At 40.0% G+C, this 27058-nt stretch overlaps 1 protein-coding gene across 1 annotated transcript; it reads right to left on the bottom strand.

Annotated features, from left to right (window-relative positions):
* Positions 1–1015: 1015 nt before the first annotated feature.
* On the bottom strand, positions 1016–26172 carry LOC129754503 (serine/arginine repetitive matrix protein 1). The gene is made up of 8 exons (XM_055750616.1): positions 26058–26172; positions 24874–25185; positions 19474–20054; positions 2877–2962; positions 2471–2642; positions 2149–2376; positions 1679–2092; positions 1016–1617 (listed from the first exon to the last, which is right to left on the bottom strand). The coding sequence occupies exons 2-8, from the start codon at positions 24983–24985 to the stop codon at positions 1486–1488; spliced, it is 1725 nt and encodes a 574-aa protein (XP_055606591.1). The 5' UTR covers positions 24986–25185; positions 26058–26172; the 3' UTR covers positions 1016–1485.
* Positions 26173–27058: the final 886 nt, after the last annotated feature.

Raw genomic sequence — 27058 nt, 5'->3', positions numbered from 1 at the left:
ATAATATAAAAACTTCAAAAATGACCGTTAGTGTTTAAAGAAATCGTTAGAACTTATCCTTTTGAATTTCTAAAAATGGTAGAATAAATTTTCTTTAAAGCATAGTTTATCTGGAATTAGAATGTCTAGACAAAACCAGAATAAAAATGGATTTTCCGTTTTTCATGTAGATTTGTATAAGTTCTTCCAGTTATCATTGATTGATTTTACTAAAAACTGATTAAGTTTTAAACTTTCAAACGCCAAACCACCGAAATTAGAATAAAATACGACAAAAGATTCAAATTCCGGGCGCAACAATGCACAAATGGCAAGCAAAATGGAATTCAGGAACTAAAGGACGTTTCTGTCACAGCATCATCTCTAACGTTTCGCTCCAACCATGGTTTAGTAGCTTGGATCTCAACCGCAGACAAATTGTAATCCTTTCCAAATTAATATCAAATCATTCACGACTCCCTGCTCATCTCACTAGGAATGGTATCCTATTGGATGCTACGTGTAGTTGTGGCGAATCCATCGCTGATCCTGATCACATTATCTTCGCATGCAGCAGATTTGAAAATCTTCGTAGACTTATTTGGCGAATTTTAATGAAAAAAGGAATTCCACCCGATATTCATTTGATACTAAAAAAGAAAGACATTGAATTATATAAAACGATAGCTAATTTTGTAATTGAATGTGAAATAGACATGTAAGTAGAACAGTAATCAACACTTGGTCGGTTATGTTATAGAGGTAAAGCCAATAAAAAATTAAAAAAAAAAATCCGGGCGCTAAAATCATTCAAGACGTTTCATCAAAGCTTCATATTTAAATATTTTGAAAACAGTGAATCTATGATTAACGAAAATTTCAATCATTAAAATTAAAGTTCCCTGTTAGCAATACATTTTTCAATTTTTTTTTCGAAGCATTCGTGCATTTCAGAATTTCTTTTAAGAGTTTTAGAAATTTCAAATAGCAAAACGGAGAATGTGGGACATTTCGGAATAAACACTTTCAACAAATATTTAGATATTTTATACATTTATTTTCTTACTGTTTAGTGTGGATTCCTAAAATAGCAGATAAGTACAGGGTATATACTAAAGTTGATGTACGTGAATACATTTCAAGAAAACAAAAACGTACTTACCATTACTATTAGGTTGTAAACTTTAGATGAGAAACACACATTTCTGGTAGACATCCGGCTACAGGGGAGATGATGTGCTGATGCTTTTCTGGTCACATTTTAATCGTGATCATTAATAAAACATAAATATAATACGCTGTAATTAATCTCGCTTTAGTTTCTAGCGAACACCTTCTCGTTCATCTTTCGAGAATGCACATGTATGTTCTAATCATGAAATTATAAACTAAATTGCCATTTTGCAACATTTGGCAATGATTGCGGTAAGCTTATAACATCAATGTGGTACTAAAATTTTCCTCTTTTAAATATGTTTCTGTTCTCCAGCTAGATGGGTTAGGCATTTAATTTAGTCGCTGGGAGATGGGAACTTTTTTACGGCGTCGCATCTGCGACCGTTCCCATAGCTCGTAGTAGCGTTCCTGCTTCAGCCACTCTTGATATTTGTACCACCATTCTTCCCATTTGATGTAATCCTGAAAAAACCAACATGTGTTACAAGAGTTCTGTGCAATTGAACCCCTCCAAACTGCTTACCTCCAAATCCAAATCCCTCAAATAGCCACGGCTCTTGTAATATTCGTACCGTACGCGGACGTCATCCCACGAGGACAACCCACTCGGTCCGGTTGTCATGAGTTCTTCGGGGAAATGACCAGCCGGTGCCGGCGAATAGGTGTAACGAACCGGAGGGGGCGCTTCCATTTCTTCCTCGATCATCACTTTCAGATCCCCACCGGAGCTGTTCTTGGTGATGCGCATGTTTTCCATATTACTCCGATCGACGCTCCATTGTGCCATTTTACCGAACCTCTCCGACAGCGTTAGCCGAGTGGTGGCCGTAAACCGTGGCAGAGAACTTTCGCTGCTGGAAGACTCCTCGGAACCGGACGACGGAGATCGTGGACGACGCTGTTTCGGTTCGCCTTCGATTTTAACTCGTGCACGAAGCTAAAAAAAATCAATTTTAAATCTTGCTGTGGATAATTTGAAAAAAAAAATCTAACCTTCTCGGTTTTATCCTTGTGTTTTTTGCTCGGAGCCGGAGCTTCTGGCGGGGGCGGTTTCGGCTGCCGAACCTTCACCGGACGAGGATCTTCCGGTACCACTTTATGTTTCGGAACGCGAACCTGTTTCGGCGATGGAAGCTTATCGGAGCTGGGTGTTTGCGGTCGACGAATACGTTCCTGTGCCGGAGGAGGGGGAATCGGTCTGGAAATTCGCTCCCTCGGATCCTTTGTTAAAAAAAATTGTAAAGAATTAAAACCTCTGCTGATACAAAAAATAATCTCCAGAGCCCAGAGCTCTTTTTTTACGGTTGAATGTTACCTTGTCCATGCGGTGTACCTTTGGCATCGGTTCCTTGCGACGCGGGTCGCTAGGCGGCGGACTCATCGGACGCAATCCCGGACCGTCACGGCGGCTTTTCGTCGGAATGTGTGCCCCGGGCGGCGGCGAAATGACACGCATGCGCGGACGCGGACCGGACAACGAACGAGATCTACGCGAACGCACACCACGGGCACAATCGTGTGGAACCCATTTTTGAGGCGCAATCGAAAGAACGATTGCAGTTCCGGGGGTTCACAATAGAAGTACAGAGAAGAAGTTTTATTAATCAGTTGGTCTAGACTGGTAGTACGATTTGTTGTGTTGTTGGTGCTGTCGAGGTATACGGCGTAATTTGTCCGTCGGTGTGCTCCTTTCGAAAATGGAGCGCGTCCACCATACTTACCGAGACCGACGACGATGTCTTTCATCCATAGAACATCCGGAGCAGGAATCCTCGGAACCACTGGACATTGAATGGGAACGCCTCATCTGGAAGTAAGAGTCATAATGTTATTGTATGATACCCAGTAATACACTAATTATTGCATGGCTGATAAATTTAAAACATTTCGAATACTTGTTTGCAGCAACCTCGAAAAATGGTTCATCAACAGAAGTTTTAACTGTCAAAATGAGGTGTGGAAAGATCTCAAACAGAAGACTCAATCTGCCTGGACTGTTTTTTTCTTTGATTGACTTAACTATCAGAAATTCCAATCAACTGTATGACAGTTATTTCATAAGCAGTCTCAGCCCGTTGATTTTTTTTTTTCATAAGCTTAATCAGTTCAGATTTACTTAACCAGCTTGACTCTCAATCCTATATAACTGTTGAAGACGTCTCAATTCAATGTTACGTTTCTTAATAAGAAGTCTCAATACTTTTTGGTTCTTGAAATTGTTCTAAGCCCAGTTTAACTTCCGTTCTCATAGGAGTCAACTTTTATTCCCTCAGAAGTCTCTATCCGCTTTAAATATTTCGGAGATCACTCATATTTTTTTTATTAAAGATAATCAATAAGTGAAGACAGAAAAAAAAATAGGAGTCAACTCTGCTCTCTTTATCTGAAAACGAATTTTCCGAATTTAATAAGCACCAAGGAAAAGTGGTTTGAAAAACTAAATTTGACAAATTTCATTCATTGGGTAGAGTTTAATGTTTAGGTGGATAAAAATCAATGATTTTTTTTAAATCGAAAAAATCGGAATTCTTGTACTGAAATCGGATTTTTTTTTATTTAATTGGTTTATTTGATTTAAATAGATTTTTTTCAATAAACTGCTTTTAGAAGACAATATTTTACCATCCAAAAGATCTTTCATCATGAGATAAAGCTGAGTTGTTTAACTCAGTATAGGTTCATGCTTCACGATTCTAAACATTCACAAAAAGCCAATGCTTTCCGAATTTAATTCACGTCGATTCGATTCGTATCTATAAAGCGGGCCACAAACTACACAACATTTGTACAAATGCGATGAAATTCGATGAAATTTTGTCGCTGTGAGCACGATTTGCATAGTGTATGGCACTGCTTGAATGAGCGCCCAAACGGTTGGAGTAAAATCGGTCGGGATCGAAATATTTTGTACAAAACATTCTCCCAGCCGGGGTGGAGATGGTATTTTTGTTGCTGTTGCTGTTTTCGCCAGCAATCATTTTGTTCGCGTGAAATATGTTTGTATAGTGTGTGGGCGAGCATAGATCAAACAATCGACGCGGAATCATCGAATTTGTACAGGCCAATTTGTGTAGTCTATGGCCCGCTTAAGGTTGATGTCATGCTGAGGCGACAAGTATCGCTTTGCGTTCTAAGTTCCAATAAGAAAGCAATGCAACGTCATACTGGCGCGCCATGTCGCTTTGAAATTCACTACAAATCATCACTTCTTTACATCTGATAATGCTTGGAATCGTTTCCTTTCTTTCCTGAGCCACTAAAAACTCATCAGATCATGACACGGTTGCAAGAATGCCGAAATTTCAACCGACAAAATTTTTAGCTACTTTTGCGGTAATAAGAATTCATGACAATTTTCTCACCGATTAAGATGTTATTTAGTTTAATTTTATTTGAGACTTTTTAAACACTTAGTGTTTATTCGAGCGTTATTTAGTTTATTATCACAAATTCGGACGGATCTTCGAACTTTGTGTTTAAAACCCGAAATCACTGCTTAAATCCGAGAAAAAACAATATTCTCATTGGATTACCTACTTTTCGCGCTACAAAACACCCTGGCATCAGCTTTGTCGCGTTTTCCAAAGCGCTTAGGCTGATGTCATGCTGAAACAACTAGCAACGCAACGCAACGTTCCAATAAGATTGCGTTGCATTGCATTGGTATGTCATGCTGGCGCGACCTGTCACTTTGAAATTCCCTACAAATCATCACTTCTCTACATCTGATAATGCTTTGAATCGTCTCCTTTCTTTCCGGAGCCATCAAAAACTCATCAAATCACGACCCGGATTGCAAGAATGCCGACATTTGAACCTACAAAATTCCTTGTTTTTTTTTTGCCGGAACTAAGATTTCTCGCCGATTAAGATAGTTTTTAGTTTATTATCACAAGTTCGGACAGATCTTCGTACTATTGTGCTTAAAACCCGGAGTCACTGCTTCAAATCGAGAAAAAACAATATTCCTATTGGATTTCCTACTAGTCGCGCTACTAAACACATTGGCATCAGATTGGTCGCGCTACACAAAGCGACCAGTATGACAGGTCTGCGCGATTTCCATGGAGATCAAATGAGAGCTGGTTAGTCGTATGATCGTTGCGTTGTAGGTCGCGTTGCTAGTTGCTTCAGCATGACATCAGCCTTAGTATGACAGGTCTGCGTTTTTTCCATGGAGATCAAATGAGAGCAGGTATGTCGTGTGAACGTGTTGCAAATCAACGCGCTGCTTGTCGCCTCAGCATGACATCAACCTAAAGCGTATTATTTAGCGGAGAAGCGCAAAAATATCGTGCACAAATAGTGTACTATCCCCAACATTTCGATAAGTCAGTAGACGAAAATGGAAGCCAATGCCAAGGTAAGATTGGGTCTAGAAGCGGAAGAAGCCGAACCGGAGTCAAAAACAAGCTGCTTTCGTCAAACCAAGAGCTTTACAAAATATAGGATTAACTGCTGTTTGGAAAATCAGTGTGCGTTATCCTCGACAACGAAACCTATTGCAAGTTGGATTACAAAACGCCTACGGATGACCAGTATTACACTGTTCGGGAGGGCCAAAGTGTTGACGAAACGAGAGGACACATTGATTTTTACCGAAAAATTCGCAAATGGTAATTGTCATATGTGAGTGTGGCATGCTTTCTGAGCTGTTCGTGACCACTGACACAATAAATACAGGTTTTTACGCCCGAAAAGACCTGAACCGTCGGCTGCTACTCAAGATCCGCAAGCTTACTGTTTTGGCCGGATTTGGCATCGGTTCACTACTCAAAGAATACGATGGCTTGGTCGCAGTCCAGATCGCACCGAAGGAGATGAACCCGCCAAACTGTCCACAAGGGATTAAAATTTTTTAGGCTTTTACCAAATCATATTTGAGAAAACATGTGAAGCCTGCAAATTTTATCGGAATACGAAAAATAATTAAACAAAGTGGAAAAAATCTACGCAAATCAGCCTGCGATAAGCAGTTTTCGAACGTGAATTCGATCCCTGATTTTGTCCCATTTACCCGAAAACTTTTGCCCAGAATGACTTTTCCCCAGAATGACAAATTGTACCCGAAATCAAACCCCAGAATGAACCATTTCCCAGAAAAAATCCCCAGAATGCACCATTTCTTTTTCCCTAGAATGGAACATTTCCCAGAATGGCACGAATCCCAGATTTTTTCCTCTTGTATTTTTTTTATTTTTTTTGTAACAAATAGTTTTATTAAGGCATTTAACTCATAAAGTTTTGTTTTGCCGAGTATTCACTTCACTTGTGTTGTATTAGTAAGAAGGGGAGCCGTAATCGTCGCGGCGACTCAACTGTTTGAATTTGTTTTTTCATCTTGTATTTGTTTTTTTTTATTTTCCTGTTATTAAATCTAAAGAATTCTTGTAAACTTTATATGATTCGAAATTTAATTTTTCAAAACTATTTTTCAAATGAACCCACTTGTTTGAAAGTTTCCAACTAATTTTTTTTGAAACCAATATTGTGTTTTGTTTAGGGTTTGGATACTTTAATTGATTTAATGCTAACCATAATCCTTTAAAACCGTTTTGGTATCCGACTCCTCACGCTGCGCGTTTGAACTTGAAAGACATATTGTTCTTCACGCTGTCGCGCGGCGGACGGGACTAAGGGATCACCCCTAGCTATCACGCAGCCCTCGGAAGCCCCGGCAGACCTAGACCAATGAATTAGGGCCGCTCGCTTCCGACGGTGGGTCTCGGCCTCTTCATCCTCGTTGGTTGCGGCTTTGCCGCAAAGAGAATGGAGTTATGAAAACTTTTTTTTGTAACAGTTTCTTATTATATATTATATATTTTTTCTAGTTTGTTTATTTTTTGTTTTCAAATTTGTGGGAAATTGTTCTTCTGGCAGAAAAATGCCTGGTAAATGGTTCATTCTGGTGAAAAAATTTCTGGGAAATGGTACATTCTGGCCAAAAATTTTCTCAAATCATCAAATATATTTCTTTCTTTTTGTTAGTGGTAAGAATTCTTTCCTTTTTTTGAGTAGCGAATAAAGATACCTCAAACATTTTCAATCACATTCGCAATTAGAAGTCTTATCAGAAAATTTCATTACTTTATTTATAAAATGAAACACATATAAAAAACACATTAGCAAGCAATAAATCTATGAGAAGTAAAATATATCAAGAAAAGAGGCAGACAAAATTTAACTTAATTAAAAATAAATAAAATGGCACAATTAAAAGTTTACGTCTCGGTGGTTCGCGTAGTAGGGCGGTAATCGCTGGATCACTGGTGGCATGGGTTCGATTCCCATCTCGGTACTGGGTGTTAAAGATTAATATTATATCGTATTTTTTTTATGTTCAGTTTTCCACCAGGTTTCTACCAGTTGACTTTTTGTTTATACGATCAGTGTTGCACTGGTAGTGAACCAAAATGGCGACGGTGGCAAACTCTGAAATATTCAGTGTTACTTTTGCCTTCACCAATACTGTCGCAAATTTTGACTGGTCGTGCATCCCGATAAAAACCAATTGTATGGAAGCATAAACAAATATCAACTGGTGATGGATCTTCACAGCTTTATGTTTACAGTTGGCCCGATTTCACGCACACCAGCTGTTCACACTAAAGGTGCATTTACAGTTCTTTCGAACGTGAAAATGAAAAAACTTATATTCTTCAAAAACTCGACTATGCTGCATTTCATGGCTGCGAAACTAGGTGGAATAGATGCGGAATGGTTGAACGATTATTTTTGAACTGATTTCCCTGTTCAAAGCCCTTTAATCTTAATTTTATTTCAATTCCCCCGATTTTCACTGCGGAATATTTTTTCCGCGTTCACTGACATTCCGCTCGAAGTGTAAACGGACTGAGCGAACGTGAAAACGGAAAACGAACAAGAGTGGTGAATATAAATTCCGCGTTCATTTTCACGTCCGAATGGCAATGTGCATTCTGAAAAAAATTTCACCGATGACGGAAAAATTTTTGCTTCATAAAAAATTAGTTTTTTTTTAATTTGTAAGCACATTTGAAGGCAATTAAAGGCTTAAAATACTACGAGTTTGAAATGAAACGCATACGATACTTTTTTTACATTTAAAACCCGCTTGGGCATCATTTAATTGCACCTGTTGGAAGAGTTTCTCGACGAATGAATGTACCCGTTGGACGAGCTTCTCAACGAATAAATGTAAATGAAGATCATCGAATGGCCAGATTCCATTGAAATAAAAAAATTAGATTCCGCTTTGTTCAAATGTGTGTTTCAGAAAAGGTATGGAAATAATTATGAAAATTTATGAAATCATTCAAAAATAATGTGTTTTAAGGAGAACTGAAAAGCAGAAAAATTAACAAACAAAAGAGTACTGATGCATTTTAATTAAATAAAAACCTTTTCAATTGTTTCACTAATTAAAAGTAATTTTGAAATTTCTGTTTGTCTATTTTTAATCAAGAACAAAAAATGGCTATCTTGTAGAAGTTATATTCATAACGTCCTTTCAATAAGTTTTTCAAAAGAAACGAATCGCTAAAGCTCGTTACTCCTTGATCGATAAATACTTTTTAAGGAGTACTTTAAATTCATAAAATTTAATTTAAATTCATTGTATTCAAAGATAAGAACTTTGGGATTATTTGATTAAATCAATCGTTTTCAAAGCTGAATATGTTTTGAAGAAGAACAATATGTTTTTTGAGAAATTTGAATTTAAATTTGAGCATTGGTTCGACAAGTATCGATCAAAACATTGGTTGAATGATCTGTCATTTTCCGATCGAAACCAATTTCTACCCGCAGTTGAACAAACCTCTTACTAATTTTGAAGATTTGACCGATTTGACATTTCACTGCGGAATATTTTTTCACTGTGGTGAGTTCACGTTCACGTTCGAGTTCGAGTTCACAAGAACTGTAAACCGGGCTTAAGATTGCATTTATTGCGCTCGGGATAATGACTCTTTGAATCACAGGGAAGTTGGTGAATTTCCACGAATTTCGAATGGGAATCCTCCCGAATCTCGTGACGCTATAAAATTCCTTATTACGGAATGAAATTTCTACGAGTGCACATAAACTCGAACAATCGTCCAGAAATCAGGACAGCAACCGCCTGTATCACGTGAGGCTCATCTGTCATCACGCGTTTTTTGTTGAGTTGAATCTTTCTGTCATTTACTATCGTGTGCTGAGTATACTGCAACGATAACTAACGACAGTCAGTTGTGAAAATTTAAAGATGCTTGTAATTTTTACCTTCTTTCAACGACCAGTATAGACGGCGCTGTGTGTCCTCAAAATTTAAGAAATTCCTCCAAACCGGTAGGTTCCGGTATTCAAAAGGAACAAGCTAAGCGTGAAACCGACGACAAGGTCAGCGTATGTGGTCTAATATTCCGGTCACCAATTTTTTCAAACGGCAGACACTCCCGGCACCTTCCATTCACACCAGCCCTAGTCGCGCCCCAACGGCAGAACATTCAACGCGGGGTGGCAGTGTAATAACAATAAAACGAGTGCATGTGAAGTAATACACGGAATTTTTGAAAATAAATCAATTAATTTTTGGAAAATTAATAGTATCGCTGAAATAAGCACCAAGTATGGTGCTGGAGGAGCAGGGTAGTATTTAAAATCAATTTATAATTGAATGAAAACTGAAATTTGACTGTTCTTTGTTTTCAGGTAAACGGTAAACCCTACAAAATGAACCAAATACCAGCAAATGAAACATAGGAAGTGCAATTTAATGTATAAATTATGAAATAAGAATAGTTTGTACTATTGATTGTTAACAAATTTAAATAATAAAAAAGGTTTGGTTATTTTTGTGGTTAAAAATATCAGAATTCGATGTAAATATCGGACGAAAGCCAATCCGAGCCTACAGGAATACTACTCCCAGAAAATCACAGGAAAAAACTGTTTCGAACCTACGGGTGCATTTGACAGTTGTTTTCCTGTAGTGTTTTTTTGTCCTGAGATCGTCCTGTAAATTCAGCTGTTGAAAATACAACACGAAATCGTCCCAACCACAGGAGAAAAGATTATGTGTTTACACACTAAGATTGCAATTATTCAACTCGGGACCTTGATCCTCTGAGCTACAGGAAAGCAGCTCAAAACGGCACTTGAAGTGTCAAAAAACAAAGTTTCCGTGGGCCACAGGTAGATTGCTAACCGAATCTCGAAACAACCACTTGACCCTGAAATTCGAAGGAATTCTCTTCAGGGTAGTATTTAGACTCATGCTGCTGATTCTGGCTGTATCATGGTAGTTTTTTTCACAATTTTTTGTAATGGACGTACAATTTACATTCTCGCTTTCTTTGGTTTCAGGCAAATACTGTGCAAGGTACAAGCTTGAACCTGCTAGAACAACGCACCAGCGACGACATTAAAATGCAATTTTTTCTTTAACAGATAAATAAATGTTCTTTTCATTTCATAAATAATCCGTTTCGTAATTTTCTGCATGATAAACAATTAAATTTTCATGTAAATTCCGTAAGCAAACCGTCAGGAGAAAAGATTATGTGTGAAGGTTAGGGAAAAACTCGATTTGTGTTCGTTTTTGTCCAATTGAGTGCAAAACTAATGGAGCCGCTAAACGACTTTGACCTGATGATATTTCAAAGTCAAAGTTGGTAAGACTAAATCGATGGGGAATAATACAGTAGAATCCCGCGTATCCGAGCTTCCGAGCCAATGCACGTGGTTCATACAAGATCCTCACATTTACATTGGCCCTTATTCTGCGCGGCGCGTGACGTGATGATTGTCACCTCACCTCGGAGTCACCGTGAGATTTGTCACCTTATTCCCGGAGTCGATGTGGGTAAAGTGACAGAGATTCATTCTAGGTGAGTGGCCGAATGAACACATCTGTCAAAATGGTAGAATTTAGCTGGTGCTGTGTTGATTTTGCTCTCGCTTCAGATTTTCCGAATTAGTTTTTTGTGTAACGGGTTAGAATTTCGGTTCAAAAATGGCCATCATCGGATTGTACGGTCACAGCAAGCTGCTTGAGGATGATAAACGGGCGATTTATGCGACGTAAGTAGAAATTTCGCTCATCAAAGCTGGGTTCGGATCTGGGTAGTATTGCCGAAAAAAATCAGATGCCAACGGCTCTGAATGGTGCCGGTTTATATATTTTCCCCAACCGAGGTTACTGTGGGACTACTCCGGGGTCTAACGGAGAACCCGCACGATAATGTGGATTCCCTTCGTCTGGTCGACGGTCTTTCCGTTTTTCTCCGCGCGGCAAAAGCGCACAACCTTTCTGGCGCACAACAGACGAACTGACTGACGAACTGACCGGGCCCGCGACTGAGCCCGTTGGAGGGAAAGAGAGGACTCTGATGAGAAAGACATCATTCGTGACAGATCTAACAATGCTGGCAAATAGTGCTGCCAGGTGCATTGTTTGACTTCATTCGACATTTGACACGATTCCATTTATCATATCCCACAGTTACCACCGTGGCAAGGCGGAAATTGCCGATCCGAACAGTTAGTTGATTGTGGCGTACTGATTCTTTACTAATGGATTTTATTGTTATTTTTTAGATTTGGAAAAGTGGTCGCAATCTTAGAACTGAACAAGAACTCACAACAAAAATTCGTCATCTTCAAGGCAGCGCCACAGGAAAGTCGTGGTATTCCGTCGAAAAAGCCTTCAGCCGATTTTTTTTATTATAAAACCCGATCGAAGCCTGTTGTATGTATCTTAGAAGGCATCACTTCCTTCCACATCCCCAAACTACCGACCGACCAAACGAAACTTTCCGATAAGAAAAGGCCATGACCCAAAAACGGAAATAAAGCCAAATTTTGCAAAAAAAAATTCAATAAAAAAATCATATATATTTGCTTCCATCTTTTGAAAACTATCATTCTTTATCATTCAATTAACTATTTAGAGCCTTTCATTCCCATGTACATAAATTTTCTGTTAAATTTCTTTTTCGTCACCACCTGAAAAGGTACCGACAAACCTAATCGATTGCCGAATTGGTTCAGCGAATCTATAGATTTGTTCAGATATTCATCCATGAATGAAACGTATTGTGACCTCAAATTCTCGTCTCTCGATAGTCTTCTCTCCGTGGCTAGAAAACGTCGCACTGCGATCTCCTTAGATTCGCCCAAATGCGCCAAAACGTCTTCATTTTTCGGTAGTGAAACTAAATAGCGACCATCATGCCCGCGCTTGACATTCTGAGTAAACAATTCCTCACATTTAGCTTCTTCAGGAGAGTACGAATGGGCTGACTCAATCTCCTCACAGGACCAAAATCGAGTCATTAGGTTTTCTAGGGATTCTTCCGATGTATGAGTGTTATAAATAACCTGCGTGGACTGTATAGGCTTAGAAATCCCACCACAAACAACCCATCCAAAGACCGAGTGATTCAAAGTTGGTAACTGATCGCCCAGTGCGATCTTTTTTCCACTATCGAAAAAGTCAAAAAAGGATTCGATACCCAAAACTATGTCTACCTCTCCAGACACATTAAATGACGGGTCTGCCAAGTGAATTCCTTCTGGAATGTTCCATCGAACAACATTTATGGAGGTTGTAGGCAAGTTAACTGTCACCTTTGGCAAAACTAAAAACTGCATCGATCGAGTAAAGCTTGAACTCCGAGATCGAACAGTGGCTTGAACACGCTGTTTAACTTTTGTGACTGCTTGACCAATCCCAATGACTGATATGTCCACCCTTTCCCTTGAAACTCGTAATTTCTGACTCAACCGCTCCGTCAAAAGGTTACTTTCTGACCCAGAATCCAAAAGCGCACGTGCCGAGTATTGATTGCCAAAGTCATCTTCGATAACGACGATTGCAGTTGCCAAAAGAATCTGAGAAGAGTGATGCTGAGCGAAGTTACAGGATTGCATATCAGTAGCGGCGACATTTGCCACTGGGTTGGCCAATGATTGGTGGCTTTCCTTGGGCTCCGATGGTTCTCTTTGGTGTTGTGAAGTTGTGTGCACAGTTCCGACTTTTTCGGCGTTGAAGCAAACCAAACTGTGGTGTCGACCTTTACAATGACGACATGAAAACTTGGATCTACATTCTGACGCTCTGTGGCCTTTGTTGAAGCAATTCCGACACAACATATTAATGCGTACCATCTTTTCTCTTTCTGACACAGACAATTTCAGAAAAACAGGGCATTGAAAAAGGAGATGATCTGACGAACACACGACACACAATCTGACAGGGTTTTGAACCGAGCTGAAACTTCCTCTTGGATATTGCTTCTGTTTAGGAAAGGGGGTAAATTGGGCAGTTCTAGGTTCTATGGGTTTACTTGGCAAAGACTCCAAAATCCGAACACGTCGTTGAAGGAACTCCGTCGTATCATTGACAGAATCTTGATCCTTGGTAGCTGAAGTTTCTTCCCATCCTCTTCGTGTCGTAGGATCGAGACGTGAGGAGAGAATGTGGACCAACAGGAGATCCTTATAATCCCCTGGTTGAACGATCTGGTCCAGAGTCTGCACAATCCTCTCAAAACCTTCTAAGAGATTGTGCAGATCGGTAACGGATTCCTTCGTGAGAGTTGGAAGCTGAAATAGTGCTTGCACCTGACGTTTACGCAACAACTTATTGTTATTGTATCGCTTACTCAGTAGATCCCATGCGATCTGATAGTTGGCTCTGGTAATCTTCAATGGATCAATCAATGCCTTTGGTTCTCCTTGGAGGCAGCCTTTTAAATAGTGGAATTTTTCCACTTCTGGTAGATCAGTCTTCCAGTGTATAAGAGAAGTGTACAAGTCTCTAAAACTTAACCACTCGTCGATATTTCCGTCAAACGTCTGCAGTTTTATTTGGGGTAAGCGCACATGGTCTATGGTTGACTGATTGAGCGTATCGTTTCCTCTCACTGTCTGATTCAATTCTGTTGGTTCCTGCCTTTCCTTAATTCTTTCCACCAAGAAAGTTTTCGCGAAGTAGTAGCGATCATTAAACTCTGCGCCGTCCCTTTCACTGAAATCCTCTTCGGCCTTGTAGTCATCGTGTGATTGGATCTCGATAACTGTATCGTTGTATCGCTCCCACAGGTTTTCCAGTTCTTCCAACCGAACTTCAATCGCAGTAGTGACTGAATCTTCCTTGAAATCCTCCACGAAGCGCCAAATGTGGTTGACACCAGTTTGAATCTGCTTCAGTTTGGTATTCAACACCTTCAAGGATGATCCAACACCTGTCGCCCGTTTGGTAGTTGACGTAGAAGCCGGCATGACTATCGCTTACAGTACCACTGACTCAAACAGAATATAATACCAGACACAAACTGACGATTTCGTATCGAATTTACGAATCAACTGACCAATTTTACTGACTGTGGCTCGTGTAATTGAGCTAACTTGGTTCTTGATACTCAACAGCAATTTCCAATAAATTGTTCACCAAAAGCCTTCAGCAAATTTATTCAAAAGAAAAACTTCGATCCAATACAACATCAATTTTGCCAAATCTGACTAAAAACTGACAAGCTATGCTCATTCAAACTTGCTTGAATGTAACGACTCAATCCAGACACAGTCCATAAAAAACCGACAAAATCAAACAGATTTCCGACTCAACTCTGATCGATAGTTACTGTCTCACAATTTCCCAAAAAAACTCTCAGTATTCAGACTCAACTCATAGATAAAATCCAAAAGTACTTAACGATCGATTGCTGCCAACCGAAATACCATTCTTTTCAATCGTATAAAAACTCCAGGAATATTCTCCAAATAATCGACAAGTACCCAGTATGCCACTGCCCAGTATGCCACTGCCCAGTATGCCACAAAATTAACTAAGCTCGAACACTGAGCTCACTAAGCATGCTCATATACTCCGACATCCACAATACGATTAAAATCCAAAATCTTGGACAAAAAGGCAGAACAGAACAATTGTTTCGCAGCTTACTGTAGATTATCAACTTCGCACAATGATACAATGTCAAAAATTTTGACCAAAATTCACTTTTCAGCGACGACAATGCTGACTCAAAACTTCCGACTTTACCGACCAAATGGTGTAAATACTTCAGACACAGACTGACAAATTGAGCAAAGGCCCAGTGGCCAATGACACCAGGGATACGGTAGTGGTTGAAGAGGATGCGCAACCAAATTAGCTTATTCGGTAATAAATTTAAAAATTGTATTTTTTCCAACACCATGGGTTTTATACATTTACCAAAAAATCCAATCATGCATCAAGGGGTGGTTGACCGCAAATTCTGACCGTCTTCAGGTGGGTTATGGGGTGGGGAACCTGACCAGGTACCAATCCGAATGCCTCACTGTTGCTCGAGACCGATGATGTTCCAATTGGGATGTTGCTTTCCTAGCTCCGGGATGGCTGCCGTGTTGAATAAGCAATGGCGAAATTCCAAGCCAAGCTTATTACCGAAATGGCGGGTGGTGTATTCTTCCAAGGATACAATGGGATGGTTGGGTGATCAAAATGGCCTCGGTGTCCGTTTTGGGGGCCCCTCCAGCGTGCACATCCGGCTCGAAGGACCAAAATGTAGGATCCTAAACCGGCTTACCGTGCAAAAGGTGGTTCAACTGTAGACTTCGGTGCTCTAGTTGGTTGGATCCCACATCGACAGGCAAAAAAAACAGCACGGGCAGGGGACCACTTGTTGTTGATGATCGGCTGGGTTGCGGCTTCGAATTTGCTAGGCTTTCCGGTCCGTGGCGGCTAGAGATGGTCATCGGCAAAGTAAGGGTCACAACCGGATTCGAAAAACACTGACAAACTACATTTATTAACAACTACTTCTAACAATTAACATAAAACTAAAAGGCGAAGTTCTGCCCAATCGCACTCGGTGGCTGATGATAATGGAATGCCATTCGTCTCCTGCTGATGATGATTCGGGGGCAGTAAAATGAGTTACCGATCCACTCTACGGTTCGACGCGGCCGTCGCGACGCTCAACGTTGTATGCCGGGCCGACTGTTTGACATTTGGTAGGCCTTGATTTTCGCATGCTGGCAGTTGCGATAGTATACTCGCTCCGTCTCGGACATTGTTTTTAAAATTGTCATACTTTAATGTTGTTGAACTTTTAGAGCCAAATTATTCCCTGTTTAATAAATTTTTCGTTGAATTTCTATCTCGTCGCCACCTGAAAAGGTACCGACAATTGTCACCTAAAATCGTCACCCGAATGCGACGATTTTCACCCACGGTGACTACGAGAATAGGGTAAGAACTCACAAAGTTCATCCGAAGTGACGTTCCTCACCTAAACCGACTGCTGGAATAGAGTGACTTGGGTGACTCTACTATCGTCACGTCACTCGAGGCGCAGAATAAGGGCCAATGTCTGATGGTGCTACCAAGATAGACGTCAAACTCGGATCGAAAAGGCCTGATTCGCCGTGAAGATTGGGCACACGCTGCGAAAAGATGTGAATCTCCAGGGTAGCTAAGTCTTCTAATAGAAATAAAGGCTGTAATCTTTAAGAAAGGCACATCTGTTGATAAGGAAGGACTGTTCGAGAAACAGATCGGATGTTTTCGAAAATGTCGCAACACGGTGGACGCCAACAGCCCTATATTTCTCGCGTGAGCTTTCATTACGTCGAATGAAACAGAAACACCGAACCGAGAAAAACGCTTCTGAAATTTGAAGAGTGTTTTTAAAATCCTATTTTTATTCCTTCACCGATAACTCTTCAAAAAATACGCAATATTCATGGAAACTAATTGTGTCAGATATTCCACATTATGAATTTAATTTTTTGCAATTTTTAGAGCTATTTTTTAATCATATAGGAACATACGACATATTCAAACATAAATCGTTTATACGTCTGAACACATTCGTCGTTTGGAGGGGAAATTTGTTTCATTCGTCTCTTTTCTTTCGTCCTTTGATTCGTTCAACTTGCACTTACGCTCAAATGCTTCTGATGTAAATACTATGGGAAATTTTCAATTTTCTCGGCGTAGTGGCTGTTTAATAAGTGGTGTAGCGGTAAATTGGTGAGTAAATGCATAATGAAATGTGTGAATCGGGTGCGACATCGATCAAACCAGCTCGCTGCTGCTGATCAGCTTTCTGTTGCCGATCAGCTGGAGGGGAAATTTGTCTCATTCGTCCTTTGATTCGTTCAACTTGCACTTACGCCCAAATGTTTCTGAGGCAATTCCCGCTAAATTTTCAATTTTCTAAGCATAGTGAATGTTACCTTGGTGAGTTATCGAGTGTAGCGGTAAATTTATTAGTGAAGCGTAATAAAAGTGTGAATCGGGTGATTGGGTGACTAACAGCAGCAGGCTGCTGCCGATCAGCCTGCTGCTGTTAGTTAGGTTTGCTGCTTTACTGCTGCTGTTCGGTTTCTTTTCCTTGCTGCATTATTTTACAGCGTTCGAAAGCCTGCTTGAGTATCGATTTAAGAACGCTTGAAAACAAGAATCTGAAATAATATTCATTGCCAGGTTGATATTCTGATAACCTCTACCTGTATACACTTGTTTGCTCATGGAATCCATAGCGAATGTGCTAGGTTTTTCTTCCTCTGCACATTCGCCGTTTGGAAGAAGGGACGTAAGCAACATTGAAATGGGCAAGCAAGGTTTTGATTCATTCGTCATTTTGTAAGTCTTAAATTTTATACATTAAAAGGGTTTAAATTGATTGTTTTATCAATCATATAGGTAGGTAATGTTATCATGAAGCTTTTCTAGTGAATATCTCAGTTTTTCGAATTTTGTTTCATTCGACGTAATGAAAGCTCACGCGAGATTTGAGGCTGCAGGTAGAGCAAGTCTGGCAACAAAACAAACTGTGAACGTTCGGTTCATAAGTAGGCTGTAAAACAGATCACCGAACCTGTAGTTTTCCTGTAACTGTTATAACAAACGAGGAGATACAGATTTTCGAGGTCTCAGTGGGTTTTCCTCAACGGCCGATAGTTGCTCCGGTTCTGTAAAACACCATGAAAATAAGATTCTCAACACGATTCATAGAGGTGGGATCCGCGGACGACGTTGCGACGAACTTTTCTAAGAAGGACGCGTAACCTCGTGTCACCGTAGCGATCAAGACAGATGAGAGTTGGGTGATAGAGGTGTGCCTAGAAGACATCTCCTCGTGGTCTCGAACAAAAAGACCGAAGACCGAGAAAGATCCGAAGCTGGCCGATTTGGGCGAAATCGTCCAAAGATTCAGAAGGACCCTTACAAGTGCCCCTACGCATCATCGCCCAAAAACTACGAAGCCCGGGAGTGTCTGAAAAGCATGGAAGTCGTGATGGACAAATGATTGCTAAACATGGTATTCGGGATGAATAAGCCTTGATGCTTCAAATCCCATGAGAAAAAAAAATGCTGAACATGATCATCACCAAAGAAGAATGATTCCAACGTCAGAGAACTTTTTAAAAGAGTGCGTTTGGTCCTACGAAAAAAAAACGACTGAAATAACACATGATTTTCTTCGTAGTGGATCCTTGTAATCACAACTTTTGAGGTAAGTAAACTCCATCGATAAGAAGTATCCTAGATGTTTCCTACGAAGGCTGCTTCGGGGATAAAACATGACCTGTTCCATAGTACATATCGTGGACAGATGAGTATTCCGCGAACGGAGAATGTCAACGGAGTAGGGCAACTTTGGCCGAAGTGAAAGTAATTCGAGTTGGTGTACGATGACGTTTTCGTCGAGATTGGGGACTCTTAAGTAGATTCCAGGTTCCAAGTTTGAGGCGAATTTGCAGATACATGGCGTGCCTGGTAGGATAACTTCACCTTCAGAGAGTATCCGATTTGTGTTGTGAATTACATGTGAAGCTGTGGGGATAAGAAATGACCTTCTTCAAAGTGGACATCGTAACGAAAAGGATATGACGGAGAATACCTTTAAACTAGTGCTAGGACTGTTTAGGCGTCTGTAAAGACATCTGCTTCAGTGTAGGTTGAATACTTCGCCTGGAAATTATAAGTATTGGAGTAGGCTTTGATGTTCGTAGCCAGCCTCGTGTCGTTCAGATGTGAGATAAGACCTTGAATCTTTAAGAGAAGAAATCAGCTTCCAGTGGTTATGACGAGTGATCGCAAAAGAATTCACAGTACAACTTAATTACTATCCCAAGCAGGATAAAGATAAGAGGCCCCAGGCGTAGATGCTATAGGTGAGTTTACCCATGAATCGTCCTTGTACCTACAGACTTGGAGTAGCTTAATGGAGGAACGCAATTTGTTGTGTCTTGGTATACAATTCGCAAAAAGAGTTCATCACCTGGGTGAATAACTTAGAAAGAAAAGATAATCAAATTCAATCAAATAAAGCTTACCTTGGGTGGCGGTGATGGTGGTCGTTTGGCACGCATTCTGGGTGCCGGAACCGGTGACATCCGGCGCATTGGTGGTCCCCGACGACCTGGGGAGCCAGACGTCGACCGGGGTGGTGACTTACGGTGAAATTCGGGTGGCGACGGACGGCGAAGCATGCGTGGTGGCGGCGAACGTGGTCGCCGTTTGAGGCCCATCACCGGGGGCGACGGGGACATTGAAGACGGCCTGCGCCTCATAGCTGGTGGCGGTGAGGGAGACACCGGTGGGCGACGTTTGCGCATCGGTGGCGATGGACTGCGCCGTTGGCGAGGCGGAGGAGAACGCGGCGATCGACTACGACTACGACTACGGCGCGACGGAGGACCATTTCCGAAACGAGTAACTCCTCCGCCTCGTTCGCTGTCCGAGCTGCTCGGATCTTCTTCTATGTACATTTTCTTGAATCCGGTATGACGCCAGCGGTTGGGATCCTTTTCTTCCACTTCTAACAGCTTCTTATCCCAAGTTTGGTTGGGGAAAGCTCGTGCCTTCCGCATAACGTTATCGATTTCCTTACGTTTTCCAGCCGGCAAACTGGGATCTGTAAATGATATATATAAAAAAAAGTAAAGATCAATAAAGGTATAAGAGATATTTATACTAACTTCAGTAATAGATCCTCCCCAAATGAAAGGAAGGAAGAAACTTTGTAGAAATTAAATTGTCGTTTGCACTTGCTCCGGTATACCTTAACATTAAGTCTGTATAAAGCAACCCAGCCAACTTGAAATCGCACTAGAAATCATCGCCAAACACGTATAAGGTTGCAACTTAAATCGGAATTGTAAATGTATAGATACATTTAACATTCGACCATATCGTATACTCATCGTACAAGATGTTAAAACCAAATGAAATGCGACTTAGTTACGATATGTTGGATGAAGTCGAATTTAGTGCGACCGATTACAAATAAAATCTTACAACAATCGCAAAAGATTTCTTGAGACGCGTTTTATACGTACATGCATTATTTCTGTATCTAAATCGTAATAGCCTATACACAGAATCGTAAAGGATCACACATAAGCATCACTCATTTTCACTTTTTTGTGTAAGTATTCCAAAGCAGCATAACATAAAGGGATGAATCAATCTAATCCAATGTCGTATTCTCTTGAACGATTAATGCCCATCAAATAATAAGTAAACTAAAATTGGTCGTGCAATCTTCATTCCTCGGGTGCGCGTCAAAATGTAACTAAATCAATAAAATTTATTTTAAAAATTATAGTACTCTTCTGAAATACGTTTGTTCGAAGGCGAACAAGCTTCTTCAAGTTATGGAATGTTCCGAAGGCTACTAGATTCTTTGGCCTTCTCCTGCTGCTGGATTTATACAAGAATTGATAAAGGTAAGATCATCAGATCACTTCAAGTCGTACAAGGGTGGAACACACATCGCATAAAGTGTGTTTAAAACTGTTAATCATACCACCAATGCAAAATAACCTTCTAAAGTAAATCAATCATCGTGGTAAAGTCTTATACACATTAAAAATCTGTTTTAGTAAAATGTCTAATAAAACCAGTTGTTAAAAAATAAGATAAAATAAAGTCTTATACCCACCAAATTCTTAGCCATGAAAGTTGCCGGAAAAATTCTGAGTTTTTGCGAAAAAAAATCTGACTTTCTGTGATGGAAATAGCAAAAATTTCTTTGAAAAGTCATGAATGAATGAGTCTTTTTAACATTTTATTTAAGAAAAATCAATTAACATGCGCACAAAATTCAAAAAATCTGTAAAATCTGTATATTTTCAAAATTCTGTATTCTGTGATGAAAATTTGCTCAAAATTCTGTGAAATTATAGATATTTCTGTGATTTCGGCAACTTTGGTAGAAAGCGGTTCTCACTTACCTACTCCAGGTAGGGTTTCGAGACAAATTTTTAGTATTATACATATAATGTCTTTTTCTTCATTTCTAACCGCTGTTTCTTCTCGTAACTTGTTATTCCGAATGCCAGGATTGTTTCAATGTAGAGTTTATCATCAAGAGCCAGCTGGTTTACGAGAAATTTGCATTCAAAAAGATGCACATCCAATTAAAACCGTAGTCAAAAATAGAAAATTTACAAAAAGTTGCTGTAAACATCCGTTATTGTCGGCATCGTTTCTATTTTACAGTTACTTATTGGATGGATTACAAGCAAATTTCACAAAATTTGTAAAGCAAAAAAATGCACTGCATAAGATTAAATTATCGCTTTTTTTTGTTGTTTTACGGTTTATAAACTGACCTGTTCTTCAATTGAGGCCCCCCGGTATAAGAGCTATGCAAGCTTCAAAGCTTGCTACCTGTAACCTGAGACCTAGGAAATGATACATAAAACCTGAAACATGAGACCTTACATCGGAGACCTTAAATATAAGATCTGTAACCTGCGAGACCTAAGACAGTAATTTTGTATTTATTACTGACACTTTACACCTATGATATGAGACCTGGGACATGAGACTGACACCATAGACCTGAGACTTCCAGAGGTCTGGGTCTATGGACCCAGCTGTGATGTGAAACAGTGATGTTGGCGCATTACAATTTCGGTTATGTTTACATCTTGGATGCTAAAAGGAGCAGTACTGCGAAGTATAAAATGGTAAATGAGACATGAGAAAAGAAACTTGAATAGTGAAACGTGTAAATTTAGAAATGAGAGCTGAGCCGTGTCAAATGAAACGTGAGAAGTCGGACGAGCGAAAAGAAACGTGAGAAGTTGCATGGAATATTTAAAGAAGGTAGTGTCGAGGCAGCCCTTCTTTAGTATTAGTACATACTGCGACGTCACAATCACAAAAAATCTGTTAATTTACTAGGAAATTTTCCTTTTTCGTTGATAATTTGAAGAATTTGCTGGAAATGTTCAACTTTTTATACCTGTTATTCCAGAAGGATTCTTGCTCTTCAGATCGGTATGAAAAAAGTTGGATTTTTGAGTAATTTTTGTATGAAATAGACCATCGAAATTCGAAAAAATGGTGGATTTTCCCTACTCAAATTTGCAAAACTTTAAAATTAGTTCAAAGTCTTCCATGAAAATGATCAAGTCAGTGCAGTTTAAGATCCTTATTACAAAAAAGTTTTCAAAAAACAAACTTTTATACAAAACCACAATTATTTATTGGCATTTTAGTAAATCGAGTTTACAGTCATCAATTGCTACATAAGAATTGAATATGGTAAATCCGATTAGATAAAAATCATGACAATCAGTTGAACACTCAATAACCACCAGCTAGACCTTTTTAAAGTAGATTTTTTCTTCGTTTTTGAACGTTTTTGCTTCAAGATGACATTGCATTCATTATTAAAATGAAGAAAAAAATATAATGCAATCTTCAAAGGACCAGAAAATTTCATAACCTAGTGAAATAGAGGTCTTACAACACAATCAAAATGAAATTAGAATTCATTTTCGTTCTAAAACATGTTTTTCTTCGAAATTTCTGCCATTTGCATATACATTTTCGATACATTCGTTTTTGTGACGTCACAAAAAAAAACCAATATGGCTCTCGACACTACCTTATTTAAATATTCTTTGGAAAAGTTGTTTTTAAAGAGATGAGAAGTGAGAAATGACGCGCAAGCATTATTTTTCCTGTCTCATGCCTCATGTCTAGGTACCTGATTTCAAGGCTAATTTCCTCAAGATATAACGAAATCCCAAAAATTTGATTTATATTAATCTTCTTCAAAAACCGAAATACTAAAATAAGACGATGATCGGAGATTATTCGGTTTTGCAAACTGAATATGATATAAACTTCCTGTACTATGCAGTTGAACCACAGGTGTCCCCACTTCTTGAAAACATTTTCCCAATGGTTTTTAGCTTGAGCTTAGATAAACCGTACATTTCAGTAGTTGCTACTCCGTGATTGACAAGAACCATCAAAATTGTACATAGATCCAAATAAATGGAGCTTGGGATTAGCTTACCATTTTCTGTGTACACGTTTCGAAAGTTCCTGATCTTATATGGTCAATAACGGCGCCGGCCACGTCCTTACGGTTCATCGGGGAAAGGGAAGGATTGTTAGTTCGACTTCCGTTGCTACTAGAGACCGAATACACCTCTAAATCTCCACGGTTGTCACAGGAAGGGTGGTTTGTTAGTGGGGAAGGTAAATAAGATCTGGATTCCCTTTGGGAAGGGATGTGATCAAAGCAAAGTTAAATATTTAGTGATCGTCGCGTCGCACACTATCGAGTACATCGCGTTTTTATTTAGAGCAAATAAGTCCTAACGTGGTATTGTCATACGCGTACAATGCCACCGATGCAACTCACCGAATTTTACCGCGCGCTCAAAACGAGAAAAGCAAAGCGTTCTAACGTGGCACTGTCGTACATGTTCAACGCACGAAATTTTACCGCGCGTTTATAACGAGAAGAGCAAGACGTCCTAACTTGGCATTGTCATACACGTGGATGAATGACATCCAGGTGTTAAAATCCTAAGGACCAAATAAATTTGAAAAAAAACACCCGTATAATGTACCTTGCACCGTTGCAATTCGCCGAATTTAACCGCGCGATTATAACGAGAAGATCAAAACATCCTAACGTGGCATTGTCATACACGTACAATGCACTTAGCACCGGTGCAACTCACCGAAGATTATCGCGCGCTAAAAACTAGAAGAGCAAAAAACGTCGTAACGTGGCATTGTCATACGTACAATGCACTTGACACCGGTGCAACTTACCGAATTTTATCACGCGTTTAAAACGAGAAGAGAAAGGACGACCTAACGAGCACGACCTAACGAGCAAAAAACGTTCTAACCCATTATGCAGACGGCGAGAGAAAGAGAAAAAGAGAGAGAGAAAAACGCATCCGATCGCGCCACGCTTGCCTGATGTATTCTGTTCCCAAGCAACTATACTTCTTTGCAATCTGATAAAAGCTTCAGCAGTAATCTGATAGTCCAATGTGCAGAAATATATATGTAAAACACACACACACACACACACACACACACACACACACACACACACACACACACACACACACACACACACACACACACACACACACACACACACACACACACACACACACACACACACACACACACACACACACACACACACACACACACACACACACACACACACACACACACACACACACACACACACACACACACACACACACACACACACACACACACACACACACACACACACACACACACACACACACACACACACACACACACACACACACACACACACACACACACACACACACACACACTACATTTTCCCAATGGTTTTAAAATCCCGAAATTTCCGAAATGGGGAGCCATCCTGTTCTATAAACAAATACTATTAAAAAAAAACTTACCATTGATTCGAACGTGTCCAGGCTTCCGGTCCATACGCAGTTTACTGGAACCGCCTCGCGGGGACGGACTACGCCGTCCGCCACCAAGTCGGCCTCCTCCAAGAGAAGCCATACGACAGGAGAGCTGATCTTTTTTGCAATTCGCTTCTTAAATCTTGCTGTTTTGATTTTTGGAAGAGACTTGGTTACACGGGACAAAGATTGTCGATTTAGATGTGACGACTTCACATACAGACAGACAGAGTCAGAAGGTTTTTCAAACGGACTTTGGTAATCTACTTTTGTTTTGGTAGATGTCCGCTAAGGTTTGCTCTGCAAAAGCCATGGGATGGGAAAAAACGGAATACAATCAGAATGCGTTCTTTTATTCGAAAGAATGTTTGTAAATTGTTGTTTTTCCAAGTGCTACATAAATGAAAACATGGTAATAATAAACCGGATATCGCGCAATGACTGAGGGAATGTCGACCGGAAACTGACGATAAACCGCTACCGGGATGTGTCAGCGCGCGAGAATTTCCGGAACGACCGACTCGATGCTCGCCGCCATTCGAAACGATTCTGGAAGATACCGAATGTGTTACCACTTGACCGAGGTGTGTCAAGTGTTTAGAAACCGCCCGGAACGAATCGCAACGATGTTTTCGCGGCCGCTCTTTACGCTCGGTACTACGGCTATCGAACGCGCGTCCCTTGAGTCAAACAAACCGGCGGTCGATTACGTAATGCCCCACAAAACTCCACATTCTACCCCAACCATACCGGCAACAGAGACCCGAATTTTCTCTTGCCACATCATCCATCGATTGTTGCCGGGCATCAATGGTGGGTGGATGTATGTATGGAATCAGCAGCGCCCCTGCTGAACTGGTGACCCAGTTTATTTTCTCTTTTCGCGTACAAGTAAATTTGACGATCACCCGCGATCACGAATTTCGCTGGAAAGAATTCTCACATACCGCAAGTTTATTTCATACGAACTATCGCAAAAAAATCTACAAAAATTTACCACAAAATTAAAAACTTCACTTGGGTCACTTGATTTGGCAAACACAGTAGCCATTTCGTTCGTATGCTCGACGACACTTACGACGTGATCCGATTGAAAATTGAATTCACACGGACTGCCACAACCAGGAGCAGGCAGATTTCGTACAAACCCGGAACCGGAACCAAGATCGTACCTTCGTGAACGCGAAAATCACCGGAACAACTTGCGCCAATCGATTAAATCCTGAAACTATTTGACCAACTTCGCCAGACACCACTGAATCAATACGTCGCCATTTTCCATTGAAATCGAATTCGTTAATGACGGCGAGACTAGAGAACTACATTTGAAACGGTTGTATAAAACATTTCTAAATATTTCAGAATGCTGAAATTTAATGCAGAAACTGCTTTTTGTTGACACAATATTTGATTATGATGTTTTTAAATGAGGTTTGAAAAAAGTTTACCTGTTCTCATTCACTCAGGTCAGTGATATTTGGTAATTATTTAGAAAATTTTCCCATATACGATTGAGACTTTTGCATCTTTTTCAAATATTTGTACCGGGGGCACCAGTATCGTTTTCTACCGCGGTAGAGTCGCGACTCTTAGGTCAACTTTATCATAATTACGCTACTGTCCACTTGGTGGTGCTAGCTTTCTTTTATACACCGAGAAAATCATGTTTAATAATCGGAAATAACAGGTCCCGTTATCCATTAAGTTTTTTTTCAGTGTTTCAATGACAACGCTAAACCGCGTTCGATGCAGACATCAAAACGCTCTATTAGCCAGACCTGAAAGATTTTTGCAACCGGACCGATTAGTGTCAAAATGGCAATAATAAAAATCTGTCAGTTAAAATTGGCTGGCGTAAAAATTTATCGCCGTCATATTGTTTCAAAATGGACCGATTTGCGAACTACACTGACAAAACATCTTACACTTTAGTGTGTGAAATTTCACACATTTTGGAAATAAGTAGACCAACACATTAAATGTGTGAAGGTACTGCTGCACATTATAATGTAAAACACCCTTTAAGGAAAAGAAATGTGGGCGTTTCACACTAATGTGTGAATTGCAAAAAGCGTTTGAAACGGAAAAATGTGTGAAATCATAAAGCGCTTGGAAAGGAAAATGTGTAAAATCAAGAAATATGGGAAAGGCCCGCTATTTTTAAGTGCGACTG

Source organism: Uranotaenia lowii, chromosome 3, assembly GCF_029784155.1.
Source record: "Uranotaenia lowii strain MFRU-FL chromosome 3, ASM2978415v1, whole genome shotgun sequence".
NCBI classification, from domain to species: Eukaryota; Metazoa; Arthropoda; class Insecta; order Diptera; family Culicidae; genus Uranotaenia; species Uranotaenia lowii.
The sequence above is the reverse complement of the archived record's forward strand: the minus strand, read 5'-3'. Positions and strand labels throughout refer to the sequence as shown.

Coding starts and splice junctions, on each gene's coding strand:
- LOC129754503 (XM_055750616.1), bottom strand. CDS start 24,985: ATGGCTTCTCTTGGAGGAGGCCGACTTGGTGGCGGACGGCGTAGTCCG. Junction 20,055..24,873: donor TGGACACGTTCGAATCAATG/GTAAGTTTTTTT, acceptor TATCATTTACAG/ATCCCAGTTTGCCGGCTGGA. Junction 2,963..19,473: donor CACCATCACCGCCACCCAAG/GTAAGCTTTATT, acceptor TCTTACTTCCAG/ATGAGGCGTTCCCATTCAAT.